General features: G+C 38.1%; 1 protein-coding gene across 9 annotated transcripts in view; it reads right to left on the reverse strand.

The window, feature by feature from the left end:
- LOC127436512 (oxysterol-binding protein-related protein 8-like) overlaps nucleotides 1-22,062 on the reverse strand; it is a 103,456-nt gene that overhangs the window by 50,845 nt on the left and 30,549 nt on the right. For 5 of the 9 annotated variants that reach the window (XM_051690749.1, XM_051690744.1, XM_051690746.1 and 2 more), the window contains exons 3-4: nucleotides 7,379-7,415; nucleotides 4,817-4,957 (exon numbers count right to left, since the gene is read on the reverse strand). In XM_051690749.1, coding sequence (XP_051546709.1) covers nucleotides 4,817-4,957; nucleotides 7,379-7,415 — 178 coding nt within the window. Of the gene's footprint in view, nucleotides 1-4,816; nucleotides 4,958-7,378; nucleotides 7,416-21,097; nucleotides 21,306-21,379; nucleotides 21,519-22,062 lie in introns of those variants that run through there. The other 4 variants (XM_051690755.1, XM_051690748.1, XM_051690753.1 and 1 more) reach the window with 4 other exon arrangements.

The raw sequence follows: 22,062 nt of genomic DNA on the forward strand, positions 1-22,062 counted from the left end.
TCATGTGATTCTAAAATGGCAGCCCCCGCATGAGGGCGCCCCTCCCCCATGTAGAGTCCTCAACTCATGTGAGAGATCATGATTTTATACATGTGTTTCAAAATTACAATTCATTTCTTTAGGAGTAAACATTTTTTAATTGGGGAGAAAATTACTGAGTGCTCTTTTAAGAGCTCATCTTATACTTGATGTTTGTTGAGTATCACCATTACTGAGGTTTGTGTGTCAAGTGTTGACATCTATGTGCCTCCATATCAAACTATTATGCATGTAGCCTGTGTCTCTCAATAAGAGACCATCCTGCAGTGTAAAACAAGCTAGGTTAACTTGACAATTAAAGTTAGGTTCACTGAACACTAACTTAAAAGCGGCACGCCTTGAAGTTCAGTAAACTAAAGTTAAGTTGTTATAACTACATCAAATTTAAATTCAGCTTAATAAACTGTAGTTTTTACAACTATATTCAATCAGTTCAGATTACTTTTTCATTTGTGAGTAAAACTTATTCAATTAAGTCAGTTAAATTAAAAACAACAACAACAGGGGCCTGGGTATCTCAGCGAGTATTGACGCTGTCTACCACCCCTGGAGTCGCGAGTTCGAATCCAGGGTGTGCTGAGTGACTCCAGCTAGGTCTCCTAAGCAACCAAATTGGCCTGGTTGCTAGGGAGGGTAGAGCCACATGGGGTAACCTCCTCGTGGTCACGATTAGGGGTTCTTGCTCTCAATGGGGCGCGTGGTAAGTTGTGCATGGATCGCAAAGAGTAGCATGAGCCTCCACATGCTGTGAGTCTCTGTGGTGTCATGCACAACAAGTCACGTGATAAGATGCGCGGTTTGACGGTCTCAGAAGCGGAGGCAACTGAGGCTTGTCCTCCGCCACTTGGATTGAGGTGAGTAACCGCGCCACCACGAGGACCTACTAAGTAGTGGGAATTGGGCATTCCAAATTGGGGAGAAAAGGGGAGAAAATGAAATATATAAAAAAGAAAAGAAAAAGAAACAACAACAAAACATGCAAAAAATGGCACTAAAAATAAATAGTTCAAACATTTTTTATAGCGTAAAACAAGCGTGTGCTTCTTCAACGCTGGGCAATTTTAGCATTGTGGACTTCTAGAAAGTAAAGTCTTGCTAAAAAACAATTTCACACTCTCACTAGTTTTTTTTTTATTTGTCTACTAACAATTTGTCCAACAGTGTCTGTACATGCATTACCGGAGATTTATGTCTTTTTGTGAAATTTATGAAAATTCCCACCAGAGTGTCATTTCCAGCACATCTCAAATTCTGTTTTGTGTTTAATAGAATTCTGTGCTGGAATGACATTTTTAAAGTTTTTGAATTTAAAAAAGGAAACTTTGTATAGTTAGCAAAGGCTAATATCACATTTTATGTATTCTAAATAAATAAAAAAAATTCACACTTTTTGCATAATTTGTCAAAATGACAGCTTGATTGGAAACGATGCCCATTAAAAATATTCTGCTCACCAGTGATATTTCCCTTATTTTTTGTTGTTTTCTTTAAACATCACTTGTCTCATATTTCATCTCAAGCGTGCTCTTCACTGACACTTAAACAAGTACAGTAACTTTTGTAAAAACTTTATTAGAGGCAAAATTGTTTGGTGTGGTTGAAATGATGCCAGAACTGTGAGGCGTCGTAATTTTTGAAGAATCGATAGAAATCACTTTCACACAATAAATACTGAAATAGTTTGTTTATTTGAATCTATGTTTAGACTATCATAGTTTTAAACGTAATTGTAATTTTCAAATAGATTTTTATAGTTTGTATTCGTAGTTTCATCGGGACAAGGTTAAAAAATCAAATCTATACACAAAGAAAGGCATCTGAAAAGTACCAAAAATAAGTGATGAAAGCTTGGTTAATTTTGTTGTTGTTGTTGTTAAAAGTCTGTTTCAATGAGACCCTCATATAACATATTAAAAAAAGTTGTTATCTCTTTGTTTGAATAAAAATCAACCCCTGGGACATGAAAGTGCCTAAAGTTGAAGGAACACTTAAATATGAGACAAGATTTACGGATGTCACAGAATGTTTTTATGAAGAATCAAGTGACTCTGAATAATGAACAACAAGTGTAATCTTTCACTTTAAATGACAGTGTGACTCGAAATGATTACTAAGGTAGAAACTATATTAAAAAAAAAAACATTTCAATTATGAATTCTAGGACACAACATCTAGAGGAGTTTGATAAACTATTAGATATACAATGATAGTAAAATAGTAAGATAGTACAATCAGGCCAAGAACACACTGAATAAGGGAATCAGAGTGGCTAAAAGAAGATACTCTGAGAAGCTGAAAAACAAGTTTTCAGCTAACGACCCTGCATCAGTGTGGAGCGGCCTGAAAGACATTAACCTCAAGATACCATCTCCCAACACTGTAGGGAACCAACAACTGGCTGATGACTTGAATGTGTTCTACTGCAGATTTGAAAGGCCCAATCTCACACCCCACACCCGCTCTGACCTTCACTTCACACAAACACCTCCTGCAACCCCCCTCCTCCCCCTCCTGCTACTCAACCTGCACTTAAGATCTGTGAAGAAGAGGTGTGCCGTGTCTTCCAAAAAAAAAGACAAGGAAAGCACAGGGCCCAGATGTTGTTTCACCCACGTGTCTTAGATCCTGTGCTGACCAGCTGGCCCCCATCTTCACACAGATCTTCAATAGATCACTGGAGCAGTGTGAAGTCCCATGCTGCTTCAAACGCTCAATCATCATTCCTGTCCCAAAGAAACCAAAAATCACAGGACCTAATGACTACAGACCTGCCGCCCTGACGTCTGTGGTCATGAAATCATTTGAGAGACTGGCGTTGGCCCACCTGAAGAACATCACTGGACCCTTTCTGGATCCCCTTCAAATTGCTTATCGAGCAAACAGGTCTGTGGATGATGCAGTCAACATGGGATTGCATCATATCCTGCAACATCTGGACAGACCAGGGACATATGCAAGGATCCTTTTTGTGGACTTCAGTTCAGCTTTCAACACCATCATCCCAGCTATTCTCCGGACTAAATTACACCAACTCTCTGTTCCCATGTCTATCTGTCAGCGGATCACCAGATTTCTGACGGACAGGCAGCAGCTTGTGAGACGGGGAAACTCATTTCTAGCACCTGTACAATCAGCACTGGTGCCCCCCAGGGATGTGTGCTCTCCCCACTACTCTTCTCCCTCTACACCAATGACTGCATCGCCAAGGACCCCTCTGTCAAGCTCCTGAAATTTGCAGACGACACCACTGTCATCGGCCTTATCTGAGATGACGATGAGTCTGCATACAGAAGGGAGGTTGAACAGCTGTCTGGTGCAGTCAAAACAACCTTGAGCTGAACACACTCAAAACAGTGGAGATGATTGTGGACTTCAGGAGGAACACCCCAACACTGACCCCCCTCACCATTCTGAACAGCACTGTGGCAGCAGTGGAGTCATTCAGGTTCCTGGGCTCTCCCATCTCACTGGACCTGAAGTGGGAGACCCACATTGACTCCATTGTGAAAAAGGCCCAGCAGAGGTTGTACTTCCTTCACCAGTTCAACCTGCCACAGACGCTGCAGATACAGTTTTACTCAGCAGTCATTGAGTCTGTCCTCTGCACTTCTATAACTGTCTGGTTTGGTTCAGCTACAAAATCAGACATCAGAAGACTACAAAGGACAGGTCGGACTGCTGAGAGGATTATTGGTTGCCCCCTGCCCCCCTTCAAGAACTAATCACTTCCAGAGTGAGGAAAAAGGCTGGAAAATTCACTCTGGACCCCACTCACCCAGCCCACTACCTTTTTGATTATATATATATATATATATATATATATATATATATATATATATACTTTATTTTCTATTCAATTTTTATTTTATTCTATTATTATTTATTTTGTAATTATAATCTTGTTGTTGTATTGTATTGTTGTGTACTGGAAGCTCCTGTCACCTGGCAATAAAGCGGATTCTGATTCTGAAAAGGGTCAAAATGATGGTAGTGAATTCATATAAACTGCTAACTGTCTAAAGAAGCTATTTACACTGTAAGATCTGTTACAAAATCTCTGGAGTACAAGAATGTTACGGTATCAACTGATGTAAGTGTTCTGGTCCATTTCCTCTAGACTTTAGGGACCTCTAGTGGAAAACACCAAAACTACACAGGGAAAATTGGTAAGAATTATCACCATGACATCAAAATTGATCATGTTTACTTTTTAAAATACACATTCCTTGTCCTGTTGTGCATTATGTAACAGTGCATGTAGGAAAAACAAAATAAAATATGCATGCCTCTAAAATTATTTTCAGCTGTTGTTACCTAGGCTACCCAAAACATAATTTCTTAAAATAAATGATCCAATCAAATCCTTATGAAACCAATCCCACCCTGAATTATTTAATGCTGAATGTCCTGTTTCACTCGGAAATGTGTCACACTGTGGAAGTAAAATGCGGCGCAAATGCCATGTCATGTTGTTTTTAAAGTAAACAACAGCTGATCAGGTTGATTATTTTCATAAAAAAATACTTCACCATAAACAACAGTCCAAAACTTGCGGCTGAAGATGACAGATCAGCCCAGAGAAGTAATATTTCTTTGTATATATCTTTACTATCCTCATCATAAAAACATAAATGACTCGGAAATGAATCACACAATGTCATGTTGCTCTCTGGCAATAGAGTTTCTGTCTGTATAGGCCTGGGAACAGTTTTCTTTCAACTTTGGGACAAAAGAGTAGATACTTTGGGAGAATTTCACGTGTTGTCCGTTGTTTTACCGTGACTGTAGCTGACGCCTGGGCTGAGGGAGGGGCTTGTGAGTAGGTCTTTACTGGGCGTGTGCAGCCCCGCCTCCTTCCCACGCTGACTCATCCTCCCTGGGGTCAAAAGTGCCGCATCATCACCAGGCATTAAGGCAGCTATGGCAAAATAAGAGACACAAGACATTTAAAAAATGAACACTGAATCAATACAGAAAACACACCAGCGCCACAATCAGAATCTGTTTAAGCGTAAGTGCAGTTCTCCCTCTTGTGGGTGACACACATGGTTATAAAAATGGGCAACATGATAAGAGTAAGAAGTACAGGGTAAAGTATAATGGTATAATACATTGTTATTACTACTATTTAGAAGTTGACCGATAACTAAGCTGGTAGAAAAGGCCGATAACAGATTAATCAGCCAATAGTTTTTAAAAATCAACTTACTGACTGTTGAAAATTTTTTCTACACCTTTCCTTACTGTGACAGGCACAGATAAAGAGGCTACAAGAGTCTACAGTTAATAAAATCCCAGATGCAGTTTATTGCGCATCCAAAATCCAAATACAAACTAGCAAACTGGGGACTCTTATTTTGAAATGTCTGTGCTGCCAGCTCACACAAACATGGGAAACAAAACATGCACTTTTAAAATCATCTACATTCTAAAACAATATAAACACTATAAAGTAAACACTGTCATATCAATGACATTTATCAACAGTAGACGATCATTCATCAATAGTAGTCGTCACGTGACACAACAAACTCCACGTGGAGTCAGTGATTGTTTTTATTTCACCTCTAGATGCCGCTGTTACGCTGTTTTCTAACTGTTAAACCTTCCAGCGCCGTAAGCAGAGGAAAAATAATAAAAAGAACCACTGGCAACTATCTGCATTCATTTTGCCGCTAACCGATCATTCCAAAAAGTAACTATCGGTGCCGATATATCGGCAAAACCGATATTGGTAAAACCGATATATCAGTGGACCTCTACTTATTTTACTTATTTTTTTTATTGTTGAAAGTGTCATAACTAAGTAAAAAATTAAGTAGTACAGACTGCTGTCACAGTCTGTCTCCCTCATTCTTCTTCAAGGACTCTTATTTTGAAGTTTTCCCCTGGACTCCATTTCCCATGATTCTCTGTCCTAATCACTTCTATCAGTTCTTCATCATCTGCACCTGACTTCTATTCCCTCATTAGTTTCTCAATGTATAAATACCCTCTAGTTTTGTTAAGTCTTTGTCAGTCCTTGAAGTGTTTCGTTATGAGGTGTTATGTTGAGCTTAGTTTGAATGTTAAAGATTAGTGTTTGTTCCACTCCAACGTTTATAATTAAAAGATTTAAAAGGAATCTACTCCTGCGTCTCCTCTCTTCCTCTTCCACTCCTAGACACCCAATGTTACAACTGCCAGGGTGGTTCACATGCTTCAGCATCACCTCATGTCTTTTAATGATACAAAAATGTTTTTTTAACCAATCAGTCTTCGTGACTTTGCTGGATGACATTCTATCAAAGATCTCATAAATGTTTTGTGACTTTTCCAGGTAAATGTTAAATTACGCTAATATTTCCAGCTTTTGATAATGTATTAAAATCTGCGCAATTCAAGCAACGATGCAATGGAAAAAGTGTTAGGAGGAAATTAAACACAAGTGTCTAATAATTATATGCATGTGTACATGTGTTTGCGTACCATTTGTGTTATACAACACAGTGTTATACAAAACGACGCACACAGGTTGATGAAAGCTAAAAGAACAGAGCTTAATCACTTCATGCTAATCATTAATTAGAGATGCTCGTTTAAGATGCAGTCTGAATATTAACTCATACCACTGTGACAGTAAAGCGTCTAATTACTAATGAGGCAATTAGCCAAACAGCCACATTATAAAAATGAAATGAGAAAACACATCTCAGATTTGAATACTGTTAACACTATTTTCAGAAAACTTACAGTATATGTGCCTTATGTAAAAGGAATGTTCCAGGTTCAATAGAAGTTAAGCTCAATCGAGAGCATTTGTGCCATTATGTTAATTACCACAAAAATTAATTTCAACTCGTCCCTCGTTTATTTAAAAAAAAAAAATGGTGGTTACACCGAAGCGTTTACAATGGAAGTGAATGTGGTAAAATACAGCGTTTCAAAAGTATCACTACAAATAGACATATATTATAAGTGTTAATATGATTTTATTGTGATGAAATCGATTACTAACCTTATCTGTGTTATCCAATTTTAAAACTTTGTTGCCATAATGATGCAATGCCATAAACACGATCTTCTCAAACGAAAATCATGTTAACACATGTATAATGTTTTCATCTTGTGGCTATACCTTTGAAACAGTGTGCATTTTAATGTTCATGGGTTGTCGTTGGAGCTTAACTTAGCTTAACTTTTTTGGAGCTCAAAAATATAACTGCATTGTACAAGTATTCCATTCCAAACACAGCCATACTCACACTTTTAATGTCTATACAGACTATGGCACACAAGCGCATTTGTAGAAAAGGCACATGTAACATCAAACACACACAGGTGAATGTCAGCCTCTTACCTGGGGTGGCAGGGTGTTCTCTGTTCTCTGCATGATGCTGAACACACACACACACACACACACACACACACACAACACAAAGGGGGTCCGCCAGGCAGTGGTGTGTGTTGGTAGGGTTTTGGACACATGTTGGCAGCAGACAGACAGACCGCATGAAAAGAGACAAAATAAAGACAAACAGGGAGAAAAGAAATGCAGCATTAGTTAAGAATGACAAGAACATAATGACAAAAAACAGTGGCAACAAAATTACAACTGAACAGCAAAAAAGACTGAACTGAGCAAAACCAGAGAGGGTTAAACCCATACAAACATCACAGTCCAGACAATGTGGATTAGCAACAATTACAATGCCATTACAATAACAGGCTGCAGTGATTAGCTGTGAGAGACAGTAGATTCTGATTGGCTTGCACATCTGTCAATCACAAGGTAAACCAAATACACTTGAGTGTTTATTGGCACCCACATTAAGTTCCATTTAATCAAACAAAACAGGTTTATAAAACCATGTTTGAGGTCATGTAGGTTATTGTCTGATTAATAAAGCTTTAAGGGCTCCTGTTGTCAGATGTAATCTAATTACATCTGCAAAAATCTGTTTGTACAATGCCTGTACAACTCAGCAACCCAAAAAGTATTACAATATATATAATAAAAAATATATATATTTTAATATATAATACATTATATTTAAATATTTAACAAAATGTAATAGTTTCTGTATTATAAATAATTATAATAAATATTATTTTACTTTATTATATTATTATTTTATGTCTTATTATGTGCATAATTATTACATTATGCACAGGCAAGCACCACTCATATTGTCTTTAACAAAATCTAATAAAATAGTATCACATTTGCTTATACAGTCATTCTAGTTTAATCCTGACCATCTGTCATTACCATATAATCTCTGTGAAAATATTGTAGGTCTATAAAAGAATCATTTAATAACAGTCACAGTGGATTAAAAAGCAAAAAGATTTGTAATTTTTGGCCACTCAACATGGTATCAAACCTGTTTTCGGCATTACTGGAATTAAATACAAAAAACACAAATATGTTTAAACAGAATCAATCCAAAAGCCTTCACAGAAGTTGAGCACATCGCATTGTACATGAAGTATACATCCCCTATTGTGTATACCGTACTGTAGCATATTGTAGCACATGCAGCTGGTCATTCATGCATTTCATGCAAATAAATACTGCAAAAATAGTACAAGTAGTATGGTTGCAAGCAATTTCGAGCCAAGTACTCCCTCTCCAGGTCAGCCAATCAGAAGCCATTGTAATTAAAACATGAATCAATCTTTGGGTTTTCACAACATTTGTTTCTGTCAAGGATAATGGCATGCTTTCATAAGTTTAGCCGAGCAGACAGAAGAGCATCTGTTTAATGATCCTAAAACATATCAAAAAGTCTGCTCCATTTCCTCTCACATTCTGCAGGGAGGAGCAGCATTAGTGTTATCATTACTGTCCATGTTTATCTACGCCATTTCCTGTCAACATACCAAAGGGCCTTCCGATAAAACTGACAAATACAACATGGTTTTCTTCCGCCCATTTCTTTCTAAAGGCTTCAGACCTACATCTGTATTATCCCTGATGATTAATTCAATCATCTGAGCTGTTTAACCGAAACCTAAACTACTACTCCTAGCCTCTGTTTACTCACACACATAACATAAAGTATAAGATTAATTTCAATGTGCATTTTACACCATTCCACATTTACGTTACATTACGCTTACTCCTAAAATAACTTTTTTTGGTAATTAGCACTTTGATAATATTGTGTGGTTCTGTATGAAAAATTGTACGTCACTTTGGATAAAAGCGTCTGCTAAATGATTAAATGTAATACAGTATTGTTGGATACACACTTTTGTTTTGTTTTCTGCAATCTAAAAGGAGTGCTCAGTAAACTTTGTGTTGTGTCACGCTGACTTCTAGCGGCATAGATGCAGCATCACGCAACAACAAACGTTCTCAGTTACCGATTTCATCGTAAAAATGCGCTATTTGCAGTCAGCCATGAGTAATCTATTTGGCGAGTGAAAACATTCAATGATAAGGGATTATTGAGATAAAGCCAGTTATATTTGTCTGATCATGGGATCTCAACATGGCAGCACTCATGAATGGTCACCCAGCAGCATAGGTAGAATAAAGCAGCTTTTTCTCTAAGACGGAGAGTCTTCATTTTCAAAATTACTATTACCAATTCTTACTGTTTAAAAGTTTAGCAATTAGCATAAAAATATTGAGTGCACCTTTAAGCATAAACTTTTTGTCTCCTTTTTTTTTGGCATATTTTGTGTATAGTTAACAGTGCAATAGGGGCACTGTGGTAGCTCAGCGGTTAAGGCTCTGGGTTACTGATCAGAAGGTTGGGGGTTCAAGCCCCAGCACTGCCAAGATGCCACTGTTGGGCCCTTGAGCAAGGCCCTTGACCCTATCTGCTCCAGGGGCGCCGTATCATGGCTGACCCTGCACTCTGACCCCAGCCTAGCTGGGATATGTGAAAAAGAAGAATTTCACTGTATATGTGCAAAATGTATAATGTGTGATAAATAAAGAAAATTATAATTATTATAAAAAAACAGATCAGCTCTCTGTGATTCATATGTAGTCATGCAGTGCTAACTAAAGTCAATCAGTGACAGCTCTGGTTAGCTTGAGCATTCACGTGTACAGTGGACGGTCTGAGATTATAGAACAAAACAAAACAATCTACAATGTTGACATTGGGGAAAGTGAGTAACTTTGTGAATAATGTGCGCTTGAATTCTGCAGATTCCGAAGAGGCACAGATTTCAAATCACTACCAATCAGACAGTGCAAATGATCTTTCAGATGCTGTCTTGCAATCGATCCTTTCTATCCCATGGTGCCCTGTAACAGCATGGTTTCTGCTGAGCTTCCTCATGCTTTGACTCCGCCAGTCAATGTCAACATACTCACACAGTGGCCACAATCAGCACACACAAAAACACCTTCAGAGGATGTTAGGGTATATTTTTACACTACCAGTCAAAAGTTTGGACACACCTACTCACTCTTTATTATTACTAGCCTATTTTCCATACTTTTTAAAGGGGTCATGATATAAGGAATCAAATTTCCTTGATTTTTTGACATAAGCGGTCATTTTACTATTAAAACATACTGTAAGTTTTAGAACTCATTTATTTAAACCAACCTCCAGAAACGTTTGGAATTTGTTGAACTTGTGACATCACAAGGACCAAATACATCTGCATATGACTGCCTCTTCAGCAAGAAAATCAACACCTATTTTTCGTCTGTTTCTTGCTGTTTTGAAGGCGTCCTGGACTGTTTTTAATTGTTGGTCTTTTGTAAACTTTTTGTAAAGCACTAGCGGTACAAGTGCAACTCTTTAAAACGTGTCTCATTCTGCTGCAGCCACTGACTGGGAGAAACACATGCCATTCAGTGTGTAAACAAACACGGAAGATGTGAGATGTGAAGACCAGCGTCTCTGCTTTGGCCTGCTGAAGTTGGCTGAAGCACCCAACATCACAAAACATTTCAGTGTGGATTGTATGTTTTTTTGGCTGATATCAGCATGCATTGCTTGTGAACCAGCCAATACGTGATTCAAGCTTTGCAGAGGAACTGTTATTGAATGAGCATTATTAAAGATGGGGCAGTTAAAAACTACATCGGACCCGACGCAAAACCATAAGTAAACAGTTTCATTTCCAAATATTTAAATGTCATGACTGTCTTATAGTTAAGGTGCCACTGTGCTTAATGTATTTGGATGCAATGTATTGGGTGTACATTATGTGTAAACCCTGAAATGTAATTTTATAATGTTGTGGAGCTTGTTGTTCATTTTCTTCCGACTGAGTTTCAAATATGGCTGATTTGGAGGGGCTGCACAATGTTAGCCAATCATAACAGTGGGCGTTTACACTGATGTCTTCAAGGGCCAGAGAGCTGAAAACCGAGTGTTTCAGACAGAGGGCCAGAGACAGACTTATATATATATATATATATATATTTGTCTACAAAACTAATTAGAAGCTTTTTAGAATAAGCCTGTATATCTAAAGGTTTTTAAGATCATGGGAAACATTTCAGTCAAGAGCAAACTTTTGGCTTGTAGTGAATAAATATATTCTGTAATTCAGGGTGCATTTGGCCTTGAATAACTCAAAGAACAATATTTGACAGACACACATTTTCCTTACTGATTAACCTAAACAGCCAACAAGTGTTCAAGTGCTCAGCAATCTTGTTTAATGTTTATCCAAGTCTCCTTCCCTTCAGCCCTAGCTGCCAACCTCAGCAAAAGCACTTTTATTTACAGTCCCGTACGACCCTGCATCAAAAATAATTACTGCTTAAGCATCTTCTAATGGGCCAAATCTTTCCTGAAGTGAATTCAGATGAGTCAAGTGTCCTACAAAATAAAGAGGATGTACTTATACAGATCGCAGCTGATATTTTAAACCTTGAGTGTTCAGGTGATTTCCTTCAAATCCACTGGGAAGATTAATGTGAAACACTCAAGAGCATTCACACAAGCATGTCAGCATCAGTCACAGCTGACGGCCGGTACGTGACTGTATCAGCCAAGTCTTACCTTCAATACTCACTAAAGTTACAAAACAAAAGAAGAAAGACAGTGTGGTCAGAAATGTGCAGCTAGTATCTTTTCTTAAAGCCCTTATATAAATTGTGACAAAAAATACCATAACGTTGCCTAAATCTTTTTTTGATGGAGGAACTTCTGGTTACCTCTTTCCATCTTTGCTGCTCCATCGGAGGTGTGAAAATGTCAATGAACTGTGTGAAACAAAACGCATCTCTGATCAGCAGGAATGAGTGATGCTAATCACTTCTGTCAGCCGGTAAGAAGTCAGCAAACACCCGCTCATGACAGCTGCTTAACATCACACACAGTTGACGAGGAAGAGGTGGGGAGGTGACAACCGTACGAGATGCCGTGAGAAGACCAAACCAGAGGTGCTCAAGACAGAGAGGGATGGAGGACAGGCCATGTTTTACTAGCAAAAAAACAGAGCAATAAAAACAAGCAGGCGCAGGTAGGACGGATGACGATGGAAAATAAACAAATCACGTTTTGCATGCACATTAGCCAATCAGCTGAGTGTAAAAACACTCTATTCAGAACTTCTGTTCACATGCTTGATACTGTAACAAAAATGTAGAGTATTAATACAGTATATGCAATGATGGAATTTTATTATGTAATTAAAATGCGTACATTTTAAAATTAAGTTTTGAGTGTATTTTGCATTCTCAAATCTAATATTATATCAATTCTCATATAGCCTAAATATAGAATTTGCAAACGTATATAAAATGATATATTTAAATAGATAATATTTAAATTCTCGAATAAATAAATAGATATAGCCTACTGAACTATCAAATGCATACAGAATAAAAAAATACTGAATTCTCAAATACTAAAGATATATAAAATTCACACATAACACAAACATCACCCTAGCTTACCCTAACCCATCAAATTCTCAAATATATATACAATTATATATTTAATTCTCAAATGGACAAAAATATATACTGAATTCTCCAACACAAAAATATATATAAAATAATATATATATATATATATATATATATATATATATAATAATTTAAATAGATATAGCCTTTTGAATTCTCAACTATATCTAAAATAATATATTGAATTCTCAAATAACTTCAATAGATAAATCCATATTAAATTCTTAAATAGCCTATATGTAAAATTATAAATTTAATTCTTAAATATATGACAAAAAAGTATATTTAATTCTCAAAAATATAAAAGATATATTTACAAATTAAGATATTAAGATTAGATACACTACTAAACTAAAAGTTTTGAAACACTTACTCATTCTTTATTATAATTTATTTTTTCACATTTTAGAATAATAGTAAAGTCATCAAAACTATGGAATAACATAAATGGAACTATGGGAATTCTGTTGTGACTAAACAAAATCCAAAATAAATCAAAACTGTGTTATATTTTAACATCTTCAAAGTAGTCACCCTTTGCCTAGAATTTGCAGACATGTACTCTTGACATTTTCTCAACCAACTTCTTGAGGAATCACCCTGGGATGCTTTTTAAACAGTATTGAAGGAGTTCACATCTATGTTGGGCACTTATTGGCTGCTTTTCTTTATTATTCAGTCCAAGTCATCAATTTCAAAAACGTATTTTTATTATTAAATTTTAGATTTATAATTAATTAAATTAATATGGTGGCACAATTATATTTTTTCTACAAAACTAATTTAAAACATTTAAGCATACGCCTTCAGATCAAAAGATTTTTAAGATCATGAGAAACATTTCAGTCGTGTTTCAAAACATTTGACCGGTAGTGTATATCTCATATAAAATATTTACAATATACAATATATACAATATTTTAGATTTTTTAATTTTAATTATGAGACAGCATGAGATGGGACTTTCCACAGTGAAGATATCCTGATACGGACGGACGGACGGGGACACACACACACACACACACACACACACACACACACACACACACACGCACACTGGTGCGGCTATCCTTATGAGGACTTTCCATAGACATAATTATTTTTATACTGTGTGAACTATAGATTCTATCCCCTAAACCTAACCCTCACAAAAAACTTTCTGCATTTTTACATTTTCTTTTTTTTTTTCACCCAATTTGGAATGCCCAATTCCCAATGCGCTTTTAAGTCCTCGTGGTCACGTAGTGATTCTGAGACCGCGTCTGAGACCGCCAACCCGCGCATCTTATCACGTGGCTTATTGAGCGCGTTGCCACGGAGACATAGCGTGTGTGGAGGCTTCACGCCACCCACCGCGGCATCCATGCTCAACTCACCACGTGCCCCACCGAGAATGAACCACATTATGTCGACCACGAGGAGGTTACCCCATGTGACTCTACCTTCCCTAGCAACCGGGCCAATTTGGTTGCTTAGCAGACCTGGCTGGAGTCACTCAGCACACCCTGGGATTTGAACTAGTGAACTTCAGGGGTGGTAGCCAGCGTCTTTTACCACTGAGCTACCCAAAAAAAACATTTGGTTTAGTATGTTTTTTAAGCAATTGGAATTATGGGAACACTAGAAATGTCCTCATAAACCACATGTATAGCATAATACCCTTGTAATTACCAGTTTGTAACCTAAAATAAATTCCTCGTAAACCACTTAAACCTGCCCACACACACACACACAAACTGAGAGAGGCCTGCTGTCTGAAGAGAGTGATCATGCTTTGGCCGACTCTCCGCAGAGAAACTACTCACACAGATTATATCTGAAGCAGTCACAACAAACACTGACTCACACACACATTTACCAACTTCTTAAAACTAATCACATAATTGCAACTAGATTTTTACATTTTTTAAAGAAAAAAAAAAGTGCTTGTCCATGCAAAAACTCGCAGCTATTATACTAGGGTGTTGTGGGTGGTTGCCAGTGTGTTGCTAAGCGGTTGCTATAGTGTTCTGGGTGGTGTTTACAGGCCAAAACAAGTCAAAACAACCGAAAGTTGAAAAGTAATAACACATCTTTCCTCAAGAAGCCGCAAGATTTGAGGAATCATTCTTGACTGTAGCACAAACGTTCAGGGAGTGTTTAAATCAGTAACCATAAGTAAACCCAAAGTGAGAGAGAGAGAAATAATGAGATATCCTACCATTTGTGTGCTGCTGTTGGTCAGTGTGGCATATCTGTCGTCTGTGACACTGACATCACACAAACACACACAAACACTCACTCACACTCAGAGCATGCAGGACAGCACGAATCTTTCAATTCTCACACACACACTGTACTGGACTAACTCTCTCTTGCACACCTTCCATCTAGCATCGCTCCTCCCTTTTTCTTCTCTCTCTCTCTACGTCTGTTTGTTGGTAATTAGTTGAATGTCTGTTTGTGCTGGTCTTTCTGACTGCTGGTCATCCACTGTATTCCACTGGCCATAACACACAATATCCTACACTTTTCACACACACATGCACGCACACACAGAAACATGCAGTCCTTACAGCAGCTGTCTATTAAGAATCTAATGGCTTTCTATTTTTCCCTACCTGTGCTTGATCATCTGAATCGTACAGGTCACTTTGGTTTAAACTGTATAATTTGTCTGCCATGGCAATAACTGTTGGGTCTCAATGTTGATGACAACGTATAAGCAGTTTATCCTTATAGACGTGACCCTAAAATACCTTATTTTAAAATAAAGAATGATTTCACATTGACCAAAAGTTTGTTTCAGGCTTAAGGCCGAAGTATACTTCATTTTTCCATGTATCGGTACATCTAATGCACAGTGTGCATGACGCAAATTTCGTCATCAGCACAGTGTGTATGGACTGTCCGCATGCAGCCAAATTGTTGCACGTTACCGGTGCATACGACTGCGGTTGACTGTGCTAAAAGAGTATCACAAAGCAGTTGTAGTGCAATTGTATGGAGCAACTTAGAGGACAGGGAGAGAATTATTTTCTGAAATAGTTTTGTGTTCACTTACAATAGTTTGTGTTCACTCACAATAAGTTTTTCTTTGTCTTATTATAGTTTGTTCCCCCGCTATAAGTTATGTATTCCCTTACAACAAGTTTTGCGTTCCCTCGCAAAGTTGAGCGATCCCTTGCTGTAAGCTTTGCATTTCCTCACAATAGTTTGCGTTCCCCCGCAATAAGTTGTGTGTTCCCTTGCAGTAAGTTTTTCGTTTCCTCACAATAGTTTGCATTAACTTGCAATAAGTTCTACATTCCCTTGGAATAATTTATGTTCCCTCTTAATAAGTTATGCTTTCGCTCAAAATAGTTTGGGTTCCCTCGCAATAAGGGTGTGTTCACACTTTTAGTTCGGTTCTCTTGGTTCGGACCAAAAAAGAAAATGATACATTAAGTCTTGGTTCGCTTTGCGTTCACACTGGCATTTTTAACATCGAACCTAAAGATACGAAACAAAAGGCATAAGGAAAAAGTCACAACCTGATTGGACATCTTTTATGACGTATATTTTGTGACGGAACTTGCCGAATATCCAAAGCAATGCTGGCTGCTGGGCGAAATGCACTCGTTAGATATATATACACTATATTGCCAAAAGTATTCGCTCATCTGCCTTTAGATGCATATGAATTTAAGTGACATCCCATTCTTAATCCATAGGGTTTAATATGACGTCGGCCCACCCTTTGCAGCTATAACAGCTTCAACTCTTCTGGGAAGGCTTTCCACAAGGTTTAGGAGTGTGTTTATGGGAATTTTTGACCATTCTTCCAGAAGCGCATTTGTGAGGTCAGACACTGATGTTGGACGAGAAGGCCTGGCTCACAGTCTTCGCTCAAATTCATCCCAAAGGTGCTCTATCGGGTTGAGGTCAGGACTCTGTGCAGGCCAGTCAAGTTCTTCCACACCAAACTCGCTCATCCATGTCTTTATGGACCTTGCTTTGTGCACTGGTGCGCAGTCATGTTGGAACAGGAAGGGGCCATCCCCAAACTGTTCCCACAAAGTTGGGAGCATGGAATTGTCCAAAATCTCTTGGTATGCTGAAGCATTCAGAGTTCCTTTCACTGGAACTAAGGGGCCAAGCCCAGCTCCTGAAAAACAACCCCACACCATAATCCCCCCTCCACCAAACTTCACAGTTGGCACAATGCAGTCAGACAAGTACTGTTCTCCTGGCAACCACCAAACCCAGACTCGTCCATCAGATTGCCAAATGGAGAAGCGTGATTTGTCACTCCAGAGAACACGTCTCCACTGCTCTAGAGTCCAGTGGCGGCGTGCTTTACACCACTGCATCCGACGCTTTGCATTGCACTTGGTGATGTATGGCTTGGATGCAGCTGCTCGGCCATGGAAACCCATTCCATGAAGCTCTCTACGCACTGTTCTTGAGCTAATCTGAAGGCCACATGAACTTTGGAGGTCTGTAGCGATTGACTCTGCAGAAAGTTGGCGACCTCTGCGCACTATGCGCCTCAGCATCCGCTGACCCCGCTCTGTCATTTTACGTGGCCTACCACTTCGTGGCTGAGTTGCTGTCATTCCCAATCGCTTCCACTTTGTTATAATACCACTGACAGTTGACTGTGGAATATTTAGTAGCGAGGAAATTTCACGACTGGACTTGCACAGGTGGCATCCTATCACAGTACCACACTGGAATTCACTGAGCTCCTGAGAGTGGCCCATTCTTTCACAAATGTTTGTAGAAGCAGTCTGCATGCCTAGGTGCTTCATTTTATACACCTGTGGCCATGGAAGTGATTGGAACACCTGAATTCAATTATTTGGATGGGTGAGCGAATACTTTTGGCAATATAGTGTATGTATATATGGTGGTATTTTTACCAGCTGAGAACAAACGAAGAGCTAATAAAATGTGTAAAAGGAGTCAAAACAGTGCCAGGAATTCCTCCGTTGCACACACAAATGAAGATATGCTGCAAGGTCGGCTGACGGCGGTTCCGACGCCTGTACCGAACTGTAATGGGCAACACAGCTCCTATGATGAGAAGAACCAGGTATGCTTGAGGTCAGTATTAGGCAAATTACATCCTGTTTTTGGTCCGTTTAGACATCTTTGGTCCATGTTGCATTCATATATCAATCGAACCGCACCAGAGTTTGTTTGGAAGCGGACCGAGACCCACTATTCAGGCGGTCTCGGTCCGCTTGTCTGGTGCGCACCAAGGTTCGGATGGCAGCGTTCACACTTGTTCAGATGAACCGCACTAACAGAGCAATCGCACCAGAGTTTGTTTTAATCGAACCAAACCTGCCAAGTGTGAACACTCCGCATAAGTTGTGTTCCCTCAAAATAAGTTGTGTTAACTCACAGTAAGTTTTGCGTTTCCTCACAACAGTTTGTTCTCTCGCAATAAGTTCTGCATTCCCTCTCAACAGTTTTCGTTCCCCCGCAATAAGTTCTACATTCCCTTGTAATAAGTTTTGCGTTACCTTGCAATAAGTTTTGTGTTCACACAAAATACATTTTACGTTCACTGGCAGTAGTTTGTGTTTCCACACAATATTCATTAGGGATGGATAAAGCTTTGTGAAGGAATGCAAACAATGGCGAGGAAACACAAAACTCTTTTAGAAAAATATACCCTAGACTTTAATGTGGTCAAGTTTCATAGTTGTCTGTATGAATTTACAGAGTCAACACCTTGATAATTACCAGCAACACATCATGGCTCATATCTATTTTCCATGATCCAAGCATTAATAATTCATCATTCATTCATCCCAAAACACACTATTTGACCTAAGTGGAACATGAAATAATACAGAGCTTTTTAAGTATCAGAGCAAACATAGATGGTATTTGTGAAATTTGTGGTCCCTGAAAACCCTAAACTTCAGTAAATGTAATTACCTACAATCCATACGGTAATAAAAAACTAATGAATTCACATAAACAAGAGACTGTTTAAAGAGTTTTCATTGGGTCATGCAGACTCACTGTCCATTTCTCTGCTGCCTGCAGAATTTGTAAATCAAACACTAATTTTCCATCACTAGTGTGCTTATGTTTTTTTTAGCTCTCTGTACTACATTTAATTGAAACATCCTGTTCATGGCCTCACATCATTGACATTTGCTGTCAGATATGAGCTGCATAGGGTTTGTGTAGTCTACCCACCTGCAAAGACAGGAAACTAGTGGTAGAAGTTTCCTGTCAAACAACCCTCTGTCTTTTTCCTCCATCATATTAAAATTAAAATTATCATCGGCGTTATATTGCATTTCCTTATCAGTGTACTTACATAACCACAGATGAGTTGACTCGGTCAATTTCATGCCACAATCTTTGCCAGTGAATTGTGAAAGATTACACACTTCACAAAAACAGGCTGTGAATATGTGTGTGCCTGAATTGCAGAAAAAGTAATAATAAATAAAATGTACACACACACAAATGTGAACTTTTCTCTGAGCTCAACTTATTGTGAAGTGCATCTTGGGATAGAGCTCAGAGTGAAAGTATGACAAACGGTCTCCTGTAATGAAAGTCTGGCTCTCTGGTCAAGGTTTACGGATTTTTCCAGAGGAGTCATAAACTGTGGCAGTATGTTATATTACTGCAAAATCTATTACTCCACTTCCCCTTCTCTCCTGCCTCTCTCTGTTCAGATGATTCAGACAGGAAGGGTGTGAGGGTTACTCTCTCTCAGAGAGCTTCATAACACTCGGCAGTGAAGAAATAGCGTCAGTCGATTATTATTTTGGAAACAATTTAGGTCTCTTGGGTTATCAATTATGGTTTCATTACATGCTAAATAAAAGTATATAACAGTGGACAGTGGAGAACTAAGTAATAGAGAGTCAATAAAGCTGAACTGTGGTATAATTCGACACTTGTGTGCAATCCATGGGCATATCTCATGAAGGCTTAACCCCCAAATCAAAATAAAAGAATAATATTTTGCATAAAGACAATGAAGCATATATTAGTTAATTAACATTTGTGCATAGTGACATTATTTTAGTGTCAAGTGACCCTTCGCTAAGCCCCGCCTTAAAAGGGTTTCTGACCAATCCTGTCCTAGCAACAGTTGCCCCGCCGCCGTTACCCTACGTTTGCCTTTTTACAATGAGAGTCATTTTAATCTGGATTTTATGTTGCTGGATTACTTGTAATAGTGAAACGAGGTACCTAGAGAGGATAAACGCAATGTTTTTTTCTTTCTTTTAAAAAAAATCTTTGAATAAATATTGAGAAGCGCATGCTATGGATTAAAATGTGTCATTCCTCATTCCCAAATGAGCATGTATAACATCAGTGAGGACACCTACATTTCCTTCAAGGTAAATTAAAGCTAACAACTTAGTACAGGTGATAGTAAATAAAGAGTTCGCAGCATCAAACAGTGTGTTATGAGACGTTATAAGCACTTCTTTTCACTTAAACTAATGTTATGAGGTTTGTAATCGCTATCAAGTGACGCTCTTCTCTTTTTATGTGACTGTGATAATCGTTTGCCTCAATTCTGATTCACAGTCTCCACAGTTTTCAATCAAAATACTGTGTAATTTAACCATTTCTTTTACAAAAAATGTCAGCTACATTTGCTTTACAATGTCACTCTTTATTCCAGCCCATGTAATAATATTATCCATTCGTTTATGAGAATATTTGCCAAAAACTGCGCCATTCACAGCAATCTCTCATTCATTCCTGTGGGGAGATCTGCAGAGCTTGTCAGAGCGACTGACCGTAACCAAGGGAGCTTAGCGAAGGGTCAATTAAACACATTTCACCACCTCATTCCCCCCAAATAAAAAAAAAAAAGGTACCAAATCTAACCTAAAATTCAGTACAGCAAATATTACCATGCATACCATATACAATGGTACTTTACAATTTAAACAACACATTTTTTTTGTTTTTAATTACAGTAGTAAGAATAAGATTTATTCATTTAGTTTTTGCATTACAACAGGCAACTGCTAAAAATCTTAATGGCCCTAAAATAGACATAATTTCCTTTATGCAAATTAATCATAATAATAATAATATCACCATGCACTTTTTATTTGTATAGCACCATTTATACATCAAGTGCAGCTTAAAGCACTTCACATATCAGAAATTAGTAAAAAAAAAAAAAGTAAAACTTAAAAGTAAAATATACAGTACCTTCACATTTCTTTCTATTGATGTTAGGGTGAACACGAACATGTAGATGTAGTGGGAGACCTTAAGCCACTGATTAAGGACTGATCGCACTATAATTAGCTAACAACTCGATGCACACAATTTTATGAAGAAATGCTGAGCAATGGTACAATTACAATTAATTTACACAGAGCCAAATGCCAAAACAAGCCCTTCTCCAATGCCAGAGAGCTGAAAATATGATCACAGTGCAACTACTAAATCTTTTACAGAGGGAGTAAAGTAATGGAGTTGTTCTCTTACGCATTTGAGGCAATCGGAGCTCTGGTGTTGCCTGCAAATAATTGATGTCTTATTGAAATAAACAAAACAATAAAACAAACAACCCCCACCTATTATTTCTGCAAGCAACTTCAATGGCTCGTGAACAAGGAAAACACTTATCAACACCTACGCAGCCTCTGCTCGACAGAGATGCACACATTTATTTACATTAAGGAAAGAGAAAGTAAGAGACAGTTTGTTTATGTGGTTCACAGGTGCATGCTGGGAAACATCAGAGGCTTGCTCCAAGTGTGTGTGTGTGTGTGTGTACAGGTTTGGCTATACATGTGAGAGCCATATTTTTGCATATGTCCCCAATAACATAGTAAAATATGTCAAAGACCAACTTGTATAGCAAATAAAATGTATAGCAAATGTCCTCAGCTCTGAATAAAAAAACATTTCAACAGCATGTGTGTGTGTGTGTGTTGACTCACTGACTGTTCATACACAAGGAAACAATCAGAGACACAAATACAAACACAAATATGTAACTGTCGACACTTCAGCTGCTGTATATCACAATAAGAGCTAATCATCAATGAGATGAACAGTGTTGACATGTTCTCGTTGTTCAGGACTGATCTGACATGTATCATTTCTACAGCAAATCTTCAGGTGAATGAGAATGAGATATTTTGGGAATTACAGCAATTTGATTG

Source organism: Myxocyprinus asiaticus, chromosome 47, assembly GCF_019703515.2.
Source record: "Myxocyprinus asiaticus isolate MX2 ecotype Aquarium Trade chromosome 47, UBuf_Myxa_2, whole genome shotgun sequence".
NCBI classification, from domain to species: domain Eukaryota; kingdom Metazoa; phylum Chordata; class Actinopteri; order Cypriniformes; family Catostomidae; genus Myxocyprinus; species Myxocyprinus asiaticus.